The 21195-nt window shown below is 35.0% G+C and overlaps 1 protein-coding gene across 1 annotated transcript; it reads left to right on the top strand.

Moving 5' to 3' along the window:
- Positions 1-11064: 11064 nt before the first annotated feature.
- LOC126708439 (uncharacterized) lies at positions 11065-11496 on the top strand. Its single transcript, XM_050408233.1, has one exon. It carries the CDS (start codon positions 11065-11067, stop codon positions 11494-11496), a length of 432 nt encoding a protein of 143 aa, XP_050264190.1.
- The last annotated feature ends 9699 nt before the right edge of the window (positions 11497-21195 follow it).

Genomic DNA, 21195 nt, shown 5'->3' with positions numbered 1-21195 from the left:
GGAATCCTATTACAAGTTGAATTCCCGTTTGGCGAAAATCCCAGATTTTTAGGCTTCACTTAACCGACAGTTTTGGCCCATTTAGCATCAGAATTTGGACTTTTGGTAAACTACAAAGTTGTAGCCCTTTAAGTTAACGTTCCAGCCCAACTTGAATCATCTTGATTTGACATCTGATCCGAAAGTTATGCCAAAAATACTAACTGATGTACAGTCTGGAATCCTAATCCGAATTGGACTTGGATTTGGTACAAATTTCTTTTGATTCCTTACTCCAATTGGACTTAAATTTAATTGGGTTGATCTTTTCTTGAATTCATGCTTGGCTGGATGTAAGTTGGCTTGATTCAATTGGCCTAGCCCCACTTTGCTTGTAAAGCCCTTGTTACCTATAACACAAAGATATTATATAATCAGTCACAAAATAACATAAAAGTAAGGCTAAATATGTAGATATGTGAGTACTTTATTGTATATATTTCATGCACATCAATTTTATTTTGTGTCTAGTTTTATTTTTCTTAAGGATTACATGAATTATGATATCTCTCTCTTGATTTAGAACATGCTTGACATTGTGGAGAAACTTGAATAGTATGTGTTATATAAGTGCTAAGTTATTTCTGATTTTGTGTGAGTATGTACTAGTTTGTATATGTACTCAAGGGTTAATTAAGAAATTAATATTTTTTGTTTGTGTACCTTCCATAGCTTAGTTAAGCACTGTCATGCATTGCAGTTGCATTGTTCATTTAGCATAATGTGTGCTTTTTGTTTTTGGTCATATTTTTTTTTACCAAAAAGATTATTGTGTTTTGTATTTCACATCTTGGATTTATAATCAAGGATTAGCCATATTATCTTTACATAACAAGTTTATATACCTTGTTTAGCTTGGATGAGTTTCTTGTATTGCACTTTACTAGTTTGAGTTTTGTAGTGTATGTTGTGTGGGAGATGTTTATAGTTTTTGATCACTTTGTCTTGATCTTGAAGTCACATGACTTTGACTGTCGGAGTTGAACCTTTGGAGAAAGACATAAATAACCATCACACCACTGTTTACTAGCCAATCATAAACACCTTAGTGCATATCATAAGATTTTGTACTCGAGAAAGTGTAGCACATGCATAAAAAGAACATAAGGTGTAGCCTTGGTTTAAATGCTAAAATTGGTGTGTACATTATTGGACTTAATGTAAAATCAAACAAATATAATTGGTGTGTACATTATCCTGGCTATTTTAATAAGTTTCTGCTCAAATAAAATTGGTGTGTATATTATGAGGCAAATCAAGAAACTTACATGATTGCAAGCTTGTTTTCTAGGAGATGTAGGAATTATATGATGTAACTCTTTAGGTGATAGTCTCTTTCAAATTCTATGTGATGAATTTTGTAGACTTTGTGATTAATTTCTATTTACATATCACCTCGCATGTATCTCAAACTTTTGCCAGTTGCACACACTACACAAGTTACTCTTTACTAAACTTGGTACATTATATTGTGTGTGATCTTATTGTGGCCATCCAAGATTAAAGTTCCTTGATTTTTATGCAAAATGTATTTAAAGTTTGAGATTTGAGGACAAATTGATTGAAAATCTTGTTTTTGGAAGATCTGGGTTAAATTCAAGGGTTTTTGGAAAACTTTTCATCTCATACTCATGCATTTTATTCGTAAAACATTGTGTTTTGAGGAGTTTCTGCATTAAAATGCTTTGTTTTTCAAAAAATTGATTTTTCCAGATTTTTGATCAATCGAATCTGTTGCTTGACCGATCGAAATTGCGATAAAAATTTTTGGTTTGAATCTGCCTAAATCGATTGGCATTTGATCGATGCTCGATCGATTGAAACTGAAAAATTTTAGTTTTTAAGTATTTGACCAAATTTTTTTTATGCATCATTTATGTTTAAGATTCACATGCATTGCATTGTTTTTTGTATCCATCTTGTAATTTTGCAGTCATATCTCTCATTGTTTTCACACATAACATGCATACATTTTGCTAAATTGGGTACTTAACTTGATTTGAAAATTTATTAATTAATTTTTAAGTTATGTACTTTTTAGTATATGCTATTTTTATGTGTGAACTGCAAAAAATATTTTTCTTAAGAAATTTGATGGATAATCAATGTGCAAATATTCTCTCTACTCATGCAACTATTTATGGGTCATATAGTGTCAAGTTTGCATTTATTGAAAGAGAGAATATTTTTCGTCATGTGTATCCTCAACTTAGTTTTTAAGTTTGGTTTGTGTCTTTATTTTCCCCACCTCCTAAATTTTTCCCCAAAACAGTTTTTTTCCCAAACACTTGTTTTGTGTTTCCTATTTTTATAGGAGGAGAAGCTTGTTTTTAACCTTTGTTCTTCATAGAGGGAGTTGTCTCTATTTTTTTATAAAGCTAATCTACTTTATGTTCACTTGGTTTTCTTTTTTCTCTCTTGTTTATTGTCACTCTACTCTTTGTTTGAGTTGTCTTTGTCAATACGTGACAAAAAGAGGGAGAAATAAATGAAATGTGGGAATCCAATTTGTTTTTGAAAGGGGGAGAATATAAAAACTTTTTGATGTATCTAACTTAGGGGGAGAGTTAGAATTTACTTTTTTTTTTTATATTCTGTTTCATATTATTGTTTATATGTCTTTTTTTCCACACATGCGGTGATGTGTTTGTTGAATGTTTCAGGAAAGACAGGTACATTCTGATCAAGACTTTCTATCTCTTCTTGCAACTTCTTGGTTAGGAGTCTTAAATTAGGATTTGTGATGTATTTGGGTATTTTATTGTATATGGGCATTATGTTGTATGTGTGTTTTGTCATAGATTGCCAAATGGGGAGATTGTTAGGTTTTGAGTTTGTAATGTTGGCAAACCATTACAAAACATGACAAAAACTAAGTCTCATTAGTTTAGAATGGTCTACATTGAAGCCCAAGACAAAAAACTCAAGTTCGGGATAAAAACAAATGAGTTACAAGCTGGTTGGTTCGATTGATACTCGATTGATGCTAGTGATTTTCGATTGATCGAAAATCCCATATCAGCAAAATCAGCAAACATAAAAAGGCCATAACTTATCCATTTGAAACCCAAATCATGAGCCGTTTTCTCCACTATTTAAAGGACATTATAAGCTAACCTTAGATGGGGTTTTGAGAGTTTTTTAGAGAGATTATAGTGCATCTTGTGCCTCTTTTGTAGATCTAGGGTTTTGTACCCAAAAACTCTCTTATGTCTTCTACCGATGTTATTCCTTGAAGAATCTCAAGATCCAGTATTGTAGAAGTTGCTGCCTTCTCTAGTCATTAAAGGTGCTAATAATCTAAACCTTCAAGGGTGGTCTTGGAGTCACAAACAGGAGAGTTTGTATTGCTAAACCTTTGAGTGGGATCTCAAAGTCACAAACGTGGGTGTTTGTGTTTTGCAAAGGCCAAAGAAAGAAGGAGTCTGTGGTCTCGGAGCTTGCACATGGTCCGTGTCAGTAAGTTTCTACTGGTGGATAGCAATAGGATGTTAGTGGTCTACGTCAATATTATAAAACCTCAATTCCTTCTAGTGGATTTGCTTTTTACCTTGAGGATAATTAGGTTAAATCCTCCCCAGGTTTTTTACCGGTTTGGTTTTCTTGGATTATCATATTGTTGTATTTTTTATTTTCCGCTGCTATACATTGATATGATATATTTGTGTTAACCTAGCTTTGTTAATTTGACTAAGTAATCATTTGGCTAATTACCTAGGTTAATATGATTGTGGTTTTAAGGAGTCTAAAAACTAACATAAACAATTCTCCACCTCCAGCTCATGAGGTTTCTTCACTTGTGCCTCTTTAGATTTTCTCTTTGCCGAATTTGTGGATAGAGTTGTAGAGGTCCCCGACATCTCGTCCTCAACAAAACATAAGCTCAATAATGTAGTTCAAGCAATACTAGCTAGAACTTCTTACTCAAATTTAGCTTGACAATCTTGTGACATTTTCCACAAATGTAACTTTCTTTAACTCATAATTACCTTTCACTTGTGGTGTTCTAACCAGCTGCAGAGACTTCTTTTTGTCTTTGCTCCATCATTTGTTCCACTTCAACTCTCACACCAACCAACTGGTGCGGATTTTGAAATTTTTCTATCATTGCATCACCACCACCGAAGAACCTTAAACAATTTTAATTTCATAATTTTTCCTTTTGTAAAATATCCACAATATTTGAACCAAAAATCCAATCAGGCTAATGAAATCGAATTTCTTCCAAATTCATAATTGTTAATGAGTCAACAGGTTAAGTGCACAGCAGCACAATATTGCATGCGTTGATGAAGTGGTGACTGACTATGGTGATGGAGACAAAACTGGCGTCATCCTCAGCCCTCGAGCCTATGCAAGGCTGGCACGCGTCCCAACGTGGGTTTGCAGCTGTTTCTTACGGCGTGATTGACGTTGAATACAAAAGAATTGCATGCAAATACTTTGCTTATAACTTATAACCTAACCCACCGTACAAGGTCCACGAGAATAGCAATTATCCTCACTGCGTTCTGTGTGTGTGTATATATATATATATATATATATATATATATACTAGCCTCTAACAAAAAAACCAAAAGGTGTTATAAAATTTTTTGTTCACCCACAAATGTATATACTCATCAAACTTCTAAGTTTTTTTTTTTTTTTTTTTTTTTAATTGAAAAATATAGTATGCCCTACATAACTGTCCTATAGCTGCATTTTTTAAAATGCGGCTATAGGCATATAGCTTTAGCCGCATTTATATCAAACGTGGCTGTAAGGTGTCTATAGCCACGTTTTTTGTAATGTTCCAATAACAAAGAATGCGTGATTAGTGTTAATTTTTTTTACTATCAAAATAAATTATAAAAAATTTACATCAAGTGAAAATGTGTAATATGATTTTGTAATTATAAGCCGTTTAAAATAGTGTGTGCAAATGTTTATGGAATCTACTATTAAGAAGTTAATGGACCAATGTAAGGAATTTGAAAACAACATTGTCCTTGACCTTCATTTTCAGTTTGCCTTTATCCTCATTGATGTTGGAAACCACATTGTACTTTACTTTCATTTTCTATTTGTCTCTTTTCTTGAAACTTTCAAATGAAGAAAAAGAATTGGTTTACAAAAATTAAGATTACATATTAGTTAATATCATTTAAAATATTATACCATAACGTACCTCACACCTTGTGACTCTTAAGACTTGCCTCACCAATTTACAAAACACTTTTTTGTCAGCTTTAATAGAAAATTCCCAGCCGGGCGAATAAATTTGCAATTTTCAAACCTAACTCATTGGTGGCATGACATTTGTTTTAATATTAATTTGGACAAAATAATAAGTGGGAGAATTTATTAAAAAAAATTGTACCTTATTATCAATAGCCTCCATGTTTCAAAATTGATTGCTTATTCTTCCAAATCTCCCAATGAACAATATCATGAACATGTACATTGTTATTAAGTACTGTGGAGTGTGGAGTCCATTATCACGTTTGTATAGTCATGTGATGCTGGTTTTTGAATTTTTCCCGTTGGCAATACTAGTTAAAATTAAGATCAAGAAACCAAAAACATTAAAGAATAGCACCATTTTTTACGTAAAGATTTGTAAAGCATAAAAGAGATCTATATATATATATATATATATAGAGAGAGAGAGAGAGAGAGATTTTAATGAATTTGTTTTATGTTCATGCCAATAGTTTTATTTATTAAAATAAATATGAATGGCATTTTATTTCCTAAAATGAATCAGATAAAAGAGGGAACTTAAGGAATTATATTTTAATTGTATGACTCGAAGTAAACAACTTATGTATTCCTATATTGTTGCAAAATACAAAACCATGAATCACAAAAGAAAAAGGAAAATAATAAAAAAGAAAACCAAGCAAACAAAAACGTAATGATGAGGAAGAGCAGACTTTTCCCTATAAGATTTGCAGACTCACTTAAAAACGAAAAAAAAAAAATATATATATATATATATATATCGGTTATATGATTTTTTGTTTTATTTATCTAAAAATATATCATTTAAAAAAAAAATTAAGGTTTATGGTTACATACCTTCCTTTCCAGTAGTGTTCATTGTGCAGCTCTATCACAAAATGGCTCTAGCAAAAAATCTGCATGAAAAAGGAAAAAAAAAAAAAAAACACTTTCTCAACCAAAATTTCATGAAACGTAAGAATAAATTTAATGACTACCAAAATTTAAGGTTTAATGTTGCATACATTCCTTTCCAACTGTGTTGATTGTGCAATTCTATCATAAAATGGCTCTAGCGAAAAATCTACATGAACAGGAAACAAATTCAATGAATATATATTGTGTACAAAGAGCATGTGGTACCAAAATTAAAGGTTTTGCATACCTTTTCAGTAGTATTCATTCACAAAATGGCTTTGAAAAAATAGTGTGAGACGGAAGGTGAATGATTGTGTATTGAGTGAGTTCACTGATTTTATGTTTTTAGGGGAAGGTTGAGTGATGTTTGACATTGCTAACCCTAATTCTAAGAGGAGTTATGGTTTATTTTTTGAGGGTATCTTTGGAACCACATAAAAAAGACTAGCCTCATCACACGCGTTTCGCGTGTCCAATAAGGTTTTTTTTTTTTAGCCAAAAAAAAAACTATATTTTTATTTTGAGAATCTAATTTATAAGTGGATAAAGCAATTTGAAAATCAATAGGAGAGCAAGTCTAATTTTTTAGGCATTGTTTTAGTAAGAGTTAGAGTTGTACTTTTACTGAATTGTCATTTAGTTTTGTCCCTACTTAAACATAGGAGCGTAGGGGCATTTTTGAATAATAAAAAAATGAGAATAACAAATAGGGGCAGCCCCTTAAAATATTTCCTAAAAAATAGAGTCTCTCTCCTGTTGATTTTCAAATTGTTTTATTCACTTATTAGCCTCATCACATGCGCTTTGCGCATGCAATAAAGCTTTTTTTTATTTTGTTTTATTGGTCCTATTTTTTAACAAAACAAAAATCTGTGTTTTTATTTTATTATATATAATTTTTATTTTGAGAATTTAGTTTATAAGTGGATAAGGCAATTTGAAAATCAATAGGAAAGTGACCCTATTTTTAAGTAATATTTTAGTGGGAGTTTGAGTTACATTTTTACCAGATTGTCTTTTAATTTTGTCTTTACTTAAATATAGGGGTGTAGGGGCATTTTTTAACCAAAAAAATGAGGAATCCAAACAGGGAAAGCCCCTTAAATAGTAGTATAGATAATTTTATAAAAAATAAAAAAATAAAAATAAAAAGAAGAGAGATGAATGTGAGATTTTTTTTTTAAATGTGATTTTAATATCTATATTTGAAAGTAGTACGTGATTGTTTTTTTTTTTTTTTTTCAAACAAATAAAAAGATAAATGTGCATTTCTGTTTTAACAAATAAGTAGTAAATATAATTTACTTTTTGAATGTGTATTTGAAAGTGTTGTAGTATTTGAAAAGATTGGGATAAGGATAAGTGTTTTGAAAAGATTGGGATTAAGGTTTTTTTAAAAAAAAATTAAAATTAAAACCACTCTTCCACTAACTCATGTTTTCAAAACAACCCTACTTATCAAAACAAAACCTACTGTAAGTTGAAAGAAAAAATTTATAAAAATAAAAAATAAAAACCCTATCCTTATCTCACGGTAACCTACATCAATAATTCTATCCGAAAAATAAAAACCTCATCCGATAGGTTGAATTTTCTTTTAAAAAAACCATATCCTTATCCCACGGTAATCTACATCAATAATTCTATCCAAAAAAAAAAAAAAAACCTCATCCTTACAGAATGAAAAAGAACGTGAAAAAAATATATCAAAAAAAAAAAAAGAAAAAAAAGAAAAAGAATTGAAGAATGTGAAAAGAAATTAGAAAAATGAGACCTAAATTTAAGGATGTCTATTTTTGAAAGTAAAAAGAAAAAAGAAAAAAAGCAAGTCTAAACTTGTAAAAAAAAAAAAAAAAAAGGAAATTGATATGATGTTATTGACCCTATTTTTTAAAAACTTGTAAGAAAAGTTATTGGATACTTGATGATGGCATTTTTGACATGAAAAAAGTCCAGTTGAATGAGGGAAATCCTTTTATATATAGTATATATATATATATATATATATATATTTGTTGCTGGACAAAACGACATCACTGACAATAGTAATACTAGGAATTCTACTAATTTTATTACATAAATCTTATAAACATATATTTAATCACCACAAAAATTATTTCAAACATGCATTTCTTAGATGATAAAGTCTGCCAATTAATCATTTTATAGTCACTCTAACACCTTCTATGATTTTATATGGTTAGCTTATATGTAGTTAGCTCACTTGTGTTTTAATTAGTTAACTTCTTGTGTTTTTGCGTTTGAACCTCAATTTTTCTCATTTGTATGTGTGTATTTGTTTCTAAAAAGGGGGTTAACTTCTTTTTTTAAGTTTTAACGGCTTAATTGTGGGTTTCAGTTAGCTCAACTGGTAAAGTATCTGATAGTTGCATAAGAGATTTAGGATTCAATCCCCGCCTACACCAAAAACTGATTGATGTCTTGATCTGAGAATAAAGAGCTATTATCAGGAGCGGACACCATAGGTTGAAACTCTCTCAAAAAAAAAATTAACGACTTAATTTATTTTTTTGAAAATCAATAAATGTATAGTTTTATCTAAAGAAAAAATGAACCTTTAAAATCGATACACACATAAATAAACTAAAATTAATCCAACTCACATTTAAACCAATAACTTCATGACTCACCAAGACTAAAAACTCCTAAACTAATCCTTTGGGATTCTAACATATTAGTTATTTATTAATCCTGTAGGGACTAGGGCCCAAAGTAGCATATTGGGCCTTGGGCCTTGTCCAAGGATATAGACAAGTCCAAGGAGGAACGAATAGCTACTAAGGAGTTCCTAGTTGAAATCTCACAAGTGGGGTATGAATAGAAGGATATCCGAGGAGGAATACCTCCTCAGATATGACAAATGTAGTCCAAGTATATACTAAATGTGCACTGTGAACGTGCGAGAAGGAAACTCAAAATATCTAAGGAAAAACTGCTACCATCGTATTAAATGCATTGCAACTACTTTTCTGACCGCATTTATGTGGAGAAGACCTCTAAACAGTGATGTCTTGGCTATCACAACTCATAGAAGACTGAAAGGGGTGTCTGATGGGACGGGTACTCAAGTAGGGACTCAGATGGTCAACAAGTGTAGGATCAAGATGATCCAAGAGCAGCTATATAATGTGAAGGACCCTCCATGAGAGAGAGATTGAAAGGGAGAGAAAAAAGAGGAAGCAATCTAAATCATTCTAAGTGAACATTATATCCAGATTTAACCTTCTCGGACTGGAAGTTTATTGGTATCAGTATCCTTGGTTCGTGTTTGAACACCATGCAATTCAATACTAGTCGTTGTCCAATTCATTATAACGTAGTTCTTTGACCCATTCTCTACAAATTCATTATAATAGGCTCATTGGACCAAGACTTCATATATTTTGGGCTTGAGTCTCAAATTGTGACCCAATAATTGGCGTCGTCTGTAGGAAGAGCTTGTGCCCTAGTGAGTGCAGTGGTTAAACATGGTGGGATCAGGTCCACACCAAACAGAACCAGCAGGTTCTCAATGGCAGAACAACTTTCTCAACCTCAAACGGGAAAGAGACTAGGACAAACGTCGAGAGGGTAGTGTACGTACTACCCATACAAGCAGAAGCCATTCTAGGGTGAGAAGTCACGTATCCCAAAGGCAGGACGATAACAAAGCCCTACAGCAGGAAATTGATGATTTAAAAAAGAAACTACATCGCGTGCAACGGAGGCGTTCCCCCTCTAATTCAAATACTAGTGACAAAGGAGACGACAATTATAGGCAAAGGTCAAGAACTCCGCCAAGTGAGACCTTTTCTTATGAGGAAGAGCACCACTATAAACGCAGCCACAAGAGTCCGTCCCGCAAAAGCCTAGTGAACGACGCCATGAGCAAGGCCCTGGACCAAATCTCTAAGTCACCCTTCACACACAAAATAGAAGGGGCAAAGCTTCCTTGGCGATTCCATCAACCTACTTTCACTATGTACAACGGTCGAACTAGCCCCGTAGAGCACGTAAGCCAGTTTAACCAGAGGATGGCCATCCATTCCAAAGACGAGACTTTGATGTGCAAAGTATTTCCGTCCAGCTTGGGACCAGTGGCGATGAAATGGTTTGACGGCCTCAGACCAAATTTTGTAAGTTCCTTCAAGTAGTTGACCCAGGCTTTTGGCTCTCACTTCATCACAAGTAACACGGTTCCTTGGCCCTTGGATTCTCTATTATCTTTGTCCATGCGAGAAGAGGAGACCCTGAAAGCCTACTCAGACAGGTACTGGGAGATGTACAATGAAATAGAGGGTAACTATGACAACATCACCATCAGCACTTTCAAGAGCGGCCTCCTAACTGAACATGGTTTAAGAAAATCCCTAACAGGAAAGCCTGTCACTAGCTTGCAATAACTCATGGACCGGATCGACAAGTATAAAAGGGTCAAAGAAGACCAGCAGTTGGGTAAAGGAAAAGCGAAAATTGTCCCTCAGGAGAGGAGGGACTTCAGGCCGGATCGATTTAACAACAACAACCGGCTGAGGAGAGACTTTGCGGGGCAATCCAAGTCTGTCGCTCCGGTACATCAGGTTCTGGAGAAGATTAAGAACGAGCCATTCTTCAAATGGTCAAATAAAATGGCAGAAGACCCCCATGAAGCACAACTAAAACCTGTATTGCCAATACCATCAAGAACCAAGGCACACCACTAAGAACTGCAGGAACTTAAGGAACCACTTGGACCAACTGGTCCGAGAAGGAAAATCGAGGCACCTTCTACATCATTCCAGTGGTTAACAAGGATAGGCGAATCCTGAGTCCCGGAGAGACACCTCCTTAAGACCTCCTATAGGCACGATAAATGTCATTCTTACTGCTCCGGGAAGGACCAGCTCTTGCCCTTCCAGAGTAATGTCTGTGGCTCAGATTTCCACCGAGGATAACGATCGAGAGTCCAAAAAGGCTAAGAAGGGAGCTTCACAAGTGTTGGGTTTCTCGAACAAAGATAAGATTGGAACCATCCAACCTCATAACCATGCTCTGGTAGTCACACTTAGGATTGGAGGATATAATGTGAAGAGAGTGCTGGTAGATCAGGGCAGCGCCGTGGAAGTAATGTACCCCGACCTGTACAAGGGGCTGAACCTAAAACCCGAGGACTTATCGGCGTATGATTCCCCTCTAGTGAGTTTCGAAGGAAAAACCGTTACTCCAAAGGGCCAGATCAGGCTACCCATACAAACCGGTTCGGATGTGATAGAGGTGGATTTCATTGTAGTTGACGCTTATTCACCCTACATGGCCATTGTGGCTAGACCTTGGCTTCATGCCACCAGAAGGTGAAGTACCTGTCAGAGAGCTAAGTTAAAGAGATTGTGGGGGATTAGACCATGGCCGGACAGTGCATGGTGGCTACCATCTCACGCCAACCCAATGCTGAGCCCTCGGCCTCTACTGGAAAGGGCTTATAGCAATCAGCCACCCTGGTATTGCCCGGTAATGAATCAACCGAGGAGGCAAAATGCGAAGATCTGGAAAAGGTAGCCGTTGGCGTTAATTCAGATAAATTCTTTCAAGTCGGCTCGAAACTACCTTCTCAAGAGAAAGAAGAACTGATTAGGTTTCTCAGAGAAAATGTGGACGTGTTTGCGTGGGACACCTACGAGGCCCCAGGGGTTGATCCAAGTTTCATCTGCCACCACCTAAACGTTAACCCATCTACCACACCTAAGAAGCAACCACCTCGACACCTGACGAAAGAGCATGCCAATGTTGTTAGGGACGAAGTGATGAAGTTTAAAAAAGCAAGGGCTATCAAGGAAGTTTTTTATCCCGAGTGGTTGGCCAATACTGTTGTGGTAAAGAAGAAGAGTGGTAAATGGTGAGTTTGTGTAGACTTCACGGATCTGAATAAAGCCTGTCCAAAATATCCATTCCCTATGCCTCGGACAGATCAGTTGGTAGACGCGACTGCGAGCCATCCTCGAGTGAGCTTCTTGGACGCCTTTCAAGGATATCATCAAATACCACTGGTCGCAGATAACCAAGAAAAGACAGCTTTTATCACTCCCATTGGAAACTACCATTACAAGGTGATGCCTTTTAGTTTGAAAAATGTAGGATCCACCTACTAGAGAATGATGATCAGAATGTTTAAGCTGCAACTGGGTAAGAGCAATGAAGTCTATATAGACAACATGGTAGTGAAGAGTAAGGTGGTGTCTGAGCACGTGAAAGACCTTAGGGACATTTTTGAAATTCTAAGGAAACACAAGCTGCGTCTCAATCCATCCAAATGTTCATTTGGGGTAGGGTCAGGAAAATTCTTGGGCTATATGGTGACCTACAGGGGGATCGAGATCAGTCCCAATCAAATCAAGGCTATCAACAGTTTGCAGCCTCCTCGGAATCCAAAGGAAGTCCAAAAGCTTACCAGCATGATTGCTGCCCTAAACCGTTTCATTTCCTGATCAGCAAACAGGTGCAGACCTTTCTTCCTCTTGTTGAATAAATGGAAGGGATTTGAATGGACCGAGGATTGTGTTTTGGACTTCCAACAACTTAAAGAATATCTATCCCGGCCACCAATCATGTTCAACCCCGAGGCCAATGAGGTCTTGTTCACCTACATCGTTGTGGCCCCTCATGCAATAAGCCTAGTGCTAATACGAATGGACAACGGCGTGCAATGACCAGTTTATTATGTGAGCAAATCGTTGCATAAAGCTAAGATCTGATACTTACCATTAGAAAAGGTCATCCTAGCGGTGGTTCAAGCTACACGAAAACTTCTCCACTACTTCCAAGCACACACAGTTATCATTCTAACTCAGCTCCCGCTTAGGTCCATACTTCGGAGTTTTGATTATACAGGAAGAGTTGCTAAGTGGGGCCCAATTCTGGGGGCTTTTGACATCAAGTACATGCCTCGTACTTCTGTCAAAAGCCAAGTCCTCGCAAATTTGGTGCTTGAATTCGCTGAACCCTCGTTAGAAGAGGAAGCAAAGACGCAGAACATGGATGAAAAATCAGTTGGTGCAATCTCCGTACAGAGGCTGACATGCTGGAAAGTATATGTTAATGGCGCTACGAACCAAAGGGGCTCCGGAGTGGGGCTAATTCTGATTTCCCCTGAAAGGATCACCATCGAAAAGTCGTTAAGGCTGGGTTTCTCGGCCACAAATAATGAGGCTGAGTATGAGGCCCTACTGGAGGGGATGTCCATGGTTCAAAAACTGGGCAGGAAAGCAGTAAACGTGTTCTCAGACTTAAGACTGGTCGTTGGCCAAGTGAATGGGGAATTAGAAGTAAGAGATGAAAGAATGTAGGGATACTTACCCAAGTTAAATGCCTGCAGTTGCGTTTCGATTCTTTTAGCTTACTGCATATCCCTAGAAGTGAGAACACACATGCCAACTCTTTGGCCACGCTTGCCACCTCCTCGGCTCAAAGTTTGCCCCGGGTCATCCTTGTGGAAGGTTTAAACAAACCCTCAGTGACAAACAGAGAGGTAATCCATGTCCACAATGTCAGAGTGAGACCTAACTGGATGGACCCTCTAGTACTGTTTATAAAGGAAGACATCTTGCCCGAAGAGAAGACCGAGGCTAACAAGATACGGAGGAACGCTTCTCGGTTCTGGCTATCCAAGGACCAAAAGCTGTATAAACGTTCCTTTTCTGGACCATACTTACTCTGCGTACACCCTGAGGCCTCAGAACTAATCCTGGAGGAATTACACGAAGGGATTTGTGGAAGCCACACAAGAGACAGATCCTTATCTCATAGGGCCATCACCCAAGGGTACTGGTGGCCAAACATGCAGAAAGAAGCATTTGAGTACGTGAAGAAGTGTGACCAATGTCAGAGGTTTGCGCCAAATATACATCAACCAAGAAGGATCCTCAATCCACTGGCCAGCCCTTGGTCATTCACTCAATGGGGCTTGGATTTGTTCGGGCCCTTTCCCAAGGTAGCAGGGAACAAAAGGTATCTACTCGTCGGTACTGATTACTTCACTAGATGGGTAAAAGCTAAACCTTTAGCGAATATCAGAGATATGGCCGTCAAAAAGTTCATTTGGAAAAATATTATTACTCGATTCGAGGTCCTTCACTCCCTCATCTCGATCAATGGTCTTCAGTTTGATAGTAAGGCCTTCAAGAGGTACTGTTGCGAATTAGGAATCACTAATAGATATTCTATCCTAGCCTACCCCTAGGAGAATGGACAAGCCGAGGCTGTTAACAAGGTCATAGTGAACGGCTTCAAGAAGAGGTTAGACAACGCGAAGGAAAGATGGGTGGAAGAACTGCCACACGTCCTATGAACGTATCGGACCACACCTCGCAGATCAACAAGAGAGACCCCATTTTTCGATGACTTATGGGGCCGAGGCCGTTATTCCTCTAGAAACGAGCTTTCCAACACTAAAAACCAGTTTATTCTATCCGAGCAATAACAATGAGCTGCTAGAGAAAAGCCTAGGTCTTATCGAAGAAATAAGGGAAAGGGCAATGGTTCAATTGGTCTACTACCAACACAAACTCAAGCAAGGATATGATGCCAAAGTAAAGCTAAGGCCACTAGTGCCTGGGGACTTAGTGTTGAGGAAAGTTCTGGGCACTGCAAAAAACCTAGCATAGGGAAAGCTGGGACCAAATTGGGAAGGACCATATCGCATCACTCAGTTGTTGGTATTGGAGCATATTTTCTAGAAGATTTAGATGAGAATGTAATACCACGCCTTTGGAATGTAAGCAACCTGAAAATGTACTATTATTAATGAAAATTTCCTTTCTAAATAAGTTCTTTTGTTGTATAAAGGCATCGTGCTTCTTGTCTCTCAATCTATTCAAGTATTAAACAAAACTTAAGTCCTACATGGCTCCTCGTACCACAAGCTTAGGGGAAATTAATTGCTTTTGACATCTATTCAAGTATTAAATAGAACCTATTCCTGCATGGCTCCTCAGACAACCGGCTTAAGGGAAATTAACAACTGTTGACATCAATCCAAGTGTTAAACAGAACCTAAGTCTTACATGGCTCCTCGGACCATAGTTTTAAGGGAAATTAACTGCTTCGATCATTGCTCAAATAACAAACAGATCTTAAAATGGGTCAGGTCTTTCAAACCACATATAGGGATGAAACTAATACTCAAATGCATATACGTAAATGTTTAAATAGGACTTGAAGCCAAAACAGACCCAAGGCAAATTTAAACTTGTATTTATGCGCAATATACAGACTGTCTACCCCTTTTTATTCTCTTCCACATGATATAAGTCTATGCATGTCAGTCTTCATTACCTAAGATTCAATTCACAAAATATCTAAGAAAAAACTACTACCACTGCATTAAATGCATAACAACTATTTCTCTGGCCGTTTATGTGGAGAAAACCACTGAACAGTGCTGCCTTGGCTACCACAACTCACAGAAGGCTGAAAGGGGTGTCTGATGGGACGGGTACTCAAGTAGGGACTCAGATGATCAACAAGTGTAGGATCAAGATAATCTAAGAGCAGCTATATAATGTGAAAGACCCTCCATGAGAGAGAGATTGAAAGGGAGAGAAAAAAGAGGAAGCAATCTAAATCATTCTAAGTGAACATTATATCTAGATTTAACCTCCTCGGACTGGAAGTTTATTGGTATCAACATCCTTGGTTTGTGTTTGAATGTCATGCAATTCAATACTAGTCGTTGTCCAATTCATTAGGACCTAGTTCTTTGACCCATTCTCTACAAATTCATTGTATTGGGCTCATTGGACCAAGACTTCATATATTTTGGGCTTGGGCCTCAAATTGTGACCCTACAAATCCCTTTTAAGTGATACTACTAGGTATTATTTTGGATACTAGTATTCTTTTTCTTCTTCTTTTTTCTTTTTCTGGTTAATAGTATTCAAAAGGTAGTAATTGGAGCTATGAAATGCTAGCCAAAATGTTGTACTGTGTACATATGAACCTCAATATGGAAGTCTAGTGCTTAAGCACCTAATCCACCTCGCCATAACACTTGAATTCAAGTAGTGTGGGACTCATTAGCACCAGGGTCGTAAGCCAATGAGGGAATCTCTTGGTATATTTGTGAGAGACCACAAACGTCCTTGAGGAGGGTGCTCTCAAAAAAAGAGATTTTGGTGCTTTTAAGGGCACCTCTCTTTTTGGGTAAATGGTGTGAAGCCGCCACTTATTTTTTATACAAAAAAATAAGAAAAAATAAAATACAAAACACATAATAAAATGCTTCATTGTCATTGATGAATGAAAACAAGTACAATTTTGGTAAATTAAACCTTACAAGGCTTTGAGTCCTACTTACAATTTATGCAAAAGAATACAAAACTTTTGGTTCTAATTACAATCTACCAAAAATTAAAAAAGAATAAAACACTAATCTACCTATCCAAAAATCCTAAGCTCGGAGGTTAGATTACAAAATGAGAAGGTATTAGGCACCCATTCCGCCCAAATAGAGTCTGGTCTTCTAGACTCTAATAACAAATATACCCCTTTTTGCATGAGGTGAATGATATGTTTAACATACATGACAGACACTTGACTAGAATTAATTCAAATAAATTAACCTTATGGATGCGTCCTCCTTTTTTAAGAAAATTCAGATCCGTTTTGTGTAGAAAAGAAAATTTGATTTGTAAAGAAAAAATCAAATCTGTTTTTTATATAAAAAGAAAGATTAAGATTTTTGTAAAAAAGGATCAAGTCTGTTTTTGTTTTAAAAAAATGATTTTATCAAGAAATATAAGATCTATTTTTTATGAATAACAAATAAAAAAAGACTTTTTAAAAGAGGATCCACATTCATGAAGTGAATTTATTATGCATGCATCACATATTTAAAAACAAAAAAACAAAAACAAAATTTCAATCTAACTTTCAATTTCTTCTTTTAAATTTCAAAACTTGCAATTTTGTAACAAACAAAATCTTTTCTAAAAAAGATCAGATCTGTATTTAATGAAAATACAGATCTGCCTTATGTTTTTTTTTTTTTTTTAATCAGATTTGAAAAATATAGATCAGTTTTTGAATTAGAGAAAAATCAGATCTGAAAAATACAGATTAGTTTTTGAATTAGAAAAAAAAAATCAGATCTGAAAATTCAGATCAATTTTTGAATTAGAGAAGTAAGATCTAAAAAATACAGATCAGTTTTTGAATTAGAGAAAAATCAGATCTGTATTTAAAGAAAATATAGATCTTTTATGTTAAAAAAAAAAAAAAATCAGATCTGAAATTCAGATCAATTTTTGAATTAGAGAAAAATTAGATCTATATTTAATGAAAATACAAATCTGTTTTTGAATTAGAGAAAAATCATATCTGTATTTAATGAAAATACAGATCCGTTTTATGTTAAAAAATCATATCTGAAAATTCAAATCAGTTTTTAGATCTCATAAAAAATTGTTAGCCATTGCATATTTCGAAACTCAAGAAAAAGAATTACCGTAAACAATCACATGTTAAAGAAAAGTCTAGCAACATATGAGCATGGCAATAATATATCAAGAATAGAACATAATAATAAAATAAAAAAAAATGCTAAACAATATTCATGCATCAAACAAGAACAAAAAGTAATGAAAGGAGAAAAAAAAAAAAAAAAACGAAGAAGAAGAAGAAGAAGAAGAAGAAGATACCTCTTGCATGAGCATGCTCTTCTAGTAAAAGAATATTTTAGGATTCAAATAAATTTATTCAACCCTTTGAAGCCTAAAATACTTTACTTACAAAAAAGAAATTCCTAAGGCAAGAGCCTCCAAAACGTCTCTAACGTAAGGGGTTTTTTTTTTTTTTTAAAGAGAAGAGCCAAAAAGAGAGAAGGGGGGGGGGGGGGTTAGAAAGTGTAAAAAAGTGTGTTACATTTTGAGAGGTATCCTTTATTTATAGAGGTTGGAATGCTTCGAAAATTAGCTGAATGATCAAATACGAATTTGGATGCATCATCATCTCTAAAAAATCGAAAAGGGTAGAGCTTATCTCAATTCAGGAGTCGCTAGGCTGGGCCTCGAGTTTGTGCCAATCGGCACTTGGGAAGTGTCGATCAACACTCCAAGAGTGCCGAATGGCCCTCTTGGGTGCTGGACCTACGTTTGAATTTTGGTCCATTTTCGACTACTTTTTTAAGGATTTTTTAGCCGGAAATTGCACTTAGATGCATTTTTAATCCGTATTCTAAAAATTAAACCCCTTTTCTGGATATTCAAGTCTCTAAAGTAATGATTATCTTGTAGATAAATATTCCAAAAAGTCTTAATTATCCACAATTTCATTGTTATCTGATTATCCACTTTATTCCAATGCAAGCACGTCTATTTTTGACACTAACTAACAACCAATCACAAAATTATTTAATTAATTTTAATTGTCTAACCAATCAAAATTAACTTAAATTAATCATGTGTGGTTGGTTTCACCCAAACAAAATGCATGCAGACCATGCAAACTTGATCATGTGATATCTTTCAATCCAACTGTCCAATTTGGAAATCGGTCATACCATCGCAATCGTTAGAATCTCAAGATCATTTTTATGTTATGCAATGAATGAATTAATGCATGCAAAGCAACTATGATTTTTTCGGGTATATGAATGGTCACTCTAGCCATCTTCCTTGATTAAATTATAGGTGCAAAATCGAGTGTCTACAATATCATATCAGGTTAAAAGATGTGATTTACCTCCATAACCCTACCATTTTTTTTATCCAGCAAAAAAATAAATTGCTATATATATGAAAGTATTAAAATGATGGATGGATCTTTTTGTTTTATGGTGCGGAAGGATTGTCAGCAATGGAGGGCCATGCATAGGGCCTACGTGGCAGTGTGGGACATGGCTAACCCGCCAAGTGGTTCAATCAAATGGACTGAGGTTTAAGTAACTAGACCGTAGATATTGGGCATCGGACCATCGGCTCTATATTAATTACTACTAGTCTAAAGATTGTATTTTATGCTTTGTCAGCATAAGTACTCTATGTATTGCTGTGGATTAGTAATTTAAAAAAAAAAATATATATATATATATATATATATATATTGTTTGTTTTGATGGAAACCAGCATGTAAAGGTAATTTTATGTATTTTCTTATATTTAGTAGTATCAGGAAAAAAACACTGATTTAAAGGAAAATTCTCTTTTAACTTTTTTTATTTAACTTAGCATGAAATAGAGTTGTTTTCTCCTAAAACTTTCTGGAAAACAACACTATCTCACACTAATCTTAATAAGGAAAGTCAAGAAATAGTTTTTCAACTAATTTTAAGATCACTACCAAATATTAGAAAATGATATAGTTTTCTAAAAAATACATTTTAGAAAATGATTTATAATCTAGAAAATATTAATGTCAAAACAAATTAATGGAGTGAAAATTTCACTTTGGCCATTCCTTTTAATTTACAAATCAGGAGTGGAACGCAAATTAATAATTATGACCTCAGGGTGGGAGTCTTGTGGTCAAGCATCTCATCCATCTCACCTTAGCACTTGAGTTTGAGTTGTGAGGATAGCAGGGTTGGTGAAGCCATCTAACATAGGAGTTTAACTCGTCACGGTAAAAAGTTACTTGCTCCCAAAATTCACATTTTTTTTTAATTTAGCCAAAAAAAACTGCAAAATAAAACAAATTAATAATTATGAAACTTATTAGAGAAGAGTGTGACTGCATTCATACGTCGTAGTGACTCATTAATATTAAAATGTGACTTCTATAATTTCTCTTATGTATGTACCATTTGGTCAATCAACACTCTTTAAATGCTTTCTAGCCAGGGACAAAGGCATAGTTAGACGAAGGGCGGCAATGACTTCCCCTAAAAAGTTTTTAAAAAAAAATACTAGTATTATATAGGTACTAATTTTAGCAAGTTTATTCTATAAAATTACACTTTACCCCCCTTAATAATATCATTAGTTTTTTTACGAGTAATGCTAGCTATAGCCACAAAATTTTCTACAACATTTTTACAAATTATTGAAGTAGTAAATTCTTATTAGTTTACATTTAGGCCCACCACTTATATCACTTTTTAACTTACCAATAACTACTCACCATATTAGTTATTTAAAAAAAAAATGTTTGTAGTTCTAGCATTTTCCTCCTTTTAAATGCCATAAAAAAACTTGATCTAAAATCTAGAAAAAAATATACAAGCCCAAAAAAATTAACCCAACAACAAAATTACCAATAGTAAAGATAAAAACGATTAAGCTTAATCAATCAATTTTACCAAAAACAAACAGCTCGATCCTATAAAAAAAATTTAATGAAATAATTTTGTCCTTACCTAGAAGCAAGGCACACATCAAAAACACACAAAAATAAATAAATTAAACCCCTTAGCAATTAAGCAGCAAAGCCAAAAGCTAAATCTCTACACGTAGCCTGCAGCAAAATCGCCGTCCCAAATTCCAAGTCCTAGATCCGTCCCTGTATCCGGTCAGGGTAGATTTTCCTAATCAAAAATCATTCAACAATTCCCTTTCAAGTCTGAACATTCCAACATCAATGTTGACATGATACTTCCAAAACCCTCAAGGTCAACAATTCTAATTAGCCTAAAACTATACGAATCTATATCACATTCGACACCACATGACAAATTTTAACCCTATCAACATCAAATTTCCCATGACAATGTTTGCATAATGTCTATCAAATTTCCCATAAACCATTTTGGCTAGCTTCCCCGATAGATAGGTTACAAATCACTCAGACAACAAAGAACTTCAGATATTATATATTCCAATAACCAAAGTAGCAAAGTTCTCAGATATTGCAACCTGTATGGGATTCTGCTATAGCGGGTCATGCATGTAGTGTGTACATAAGTGATAAGTATGAATCTACCTTTATTAAATGTAAGTGGCCCAATACCTCTCCAAGCATAAGAAATTAAACGATATGGTTCGTAGAATGAAGATATATAGTCAATTTCTGTATTGTTGAAATTCAAGTGAAAATAGTAGATTTTATGAAGATCAAGGAGCTTTTATT

The sequence above is a fragment of the Quercus robur genome, chromosome 12 (genome assembly GCF_932294415.1).
Source record: "Quercus robur chromosome 12, dhQueRobu3.1, whole genome shotgun sequence".
Classification (NCBI taxonomy): domain Eukaryota; kingdom Viridiplantae; phylum Streptophyta; class Magnoliopsida; order Fagales; family Fagaceae; genus Quercus; species Quercus robur.
Note: the sequence above shows the minus strand (reverse complement) of the source record. Positions and strands in the feature narration are given on the sequence as shown.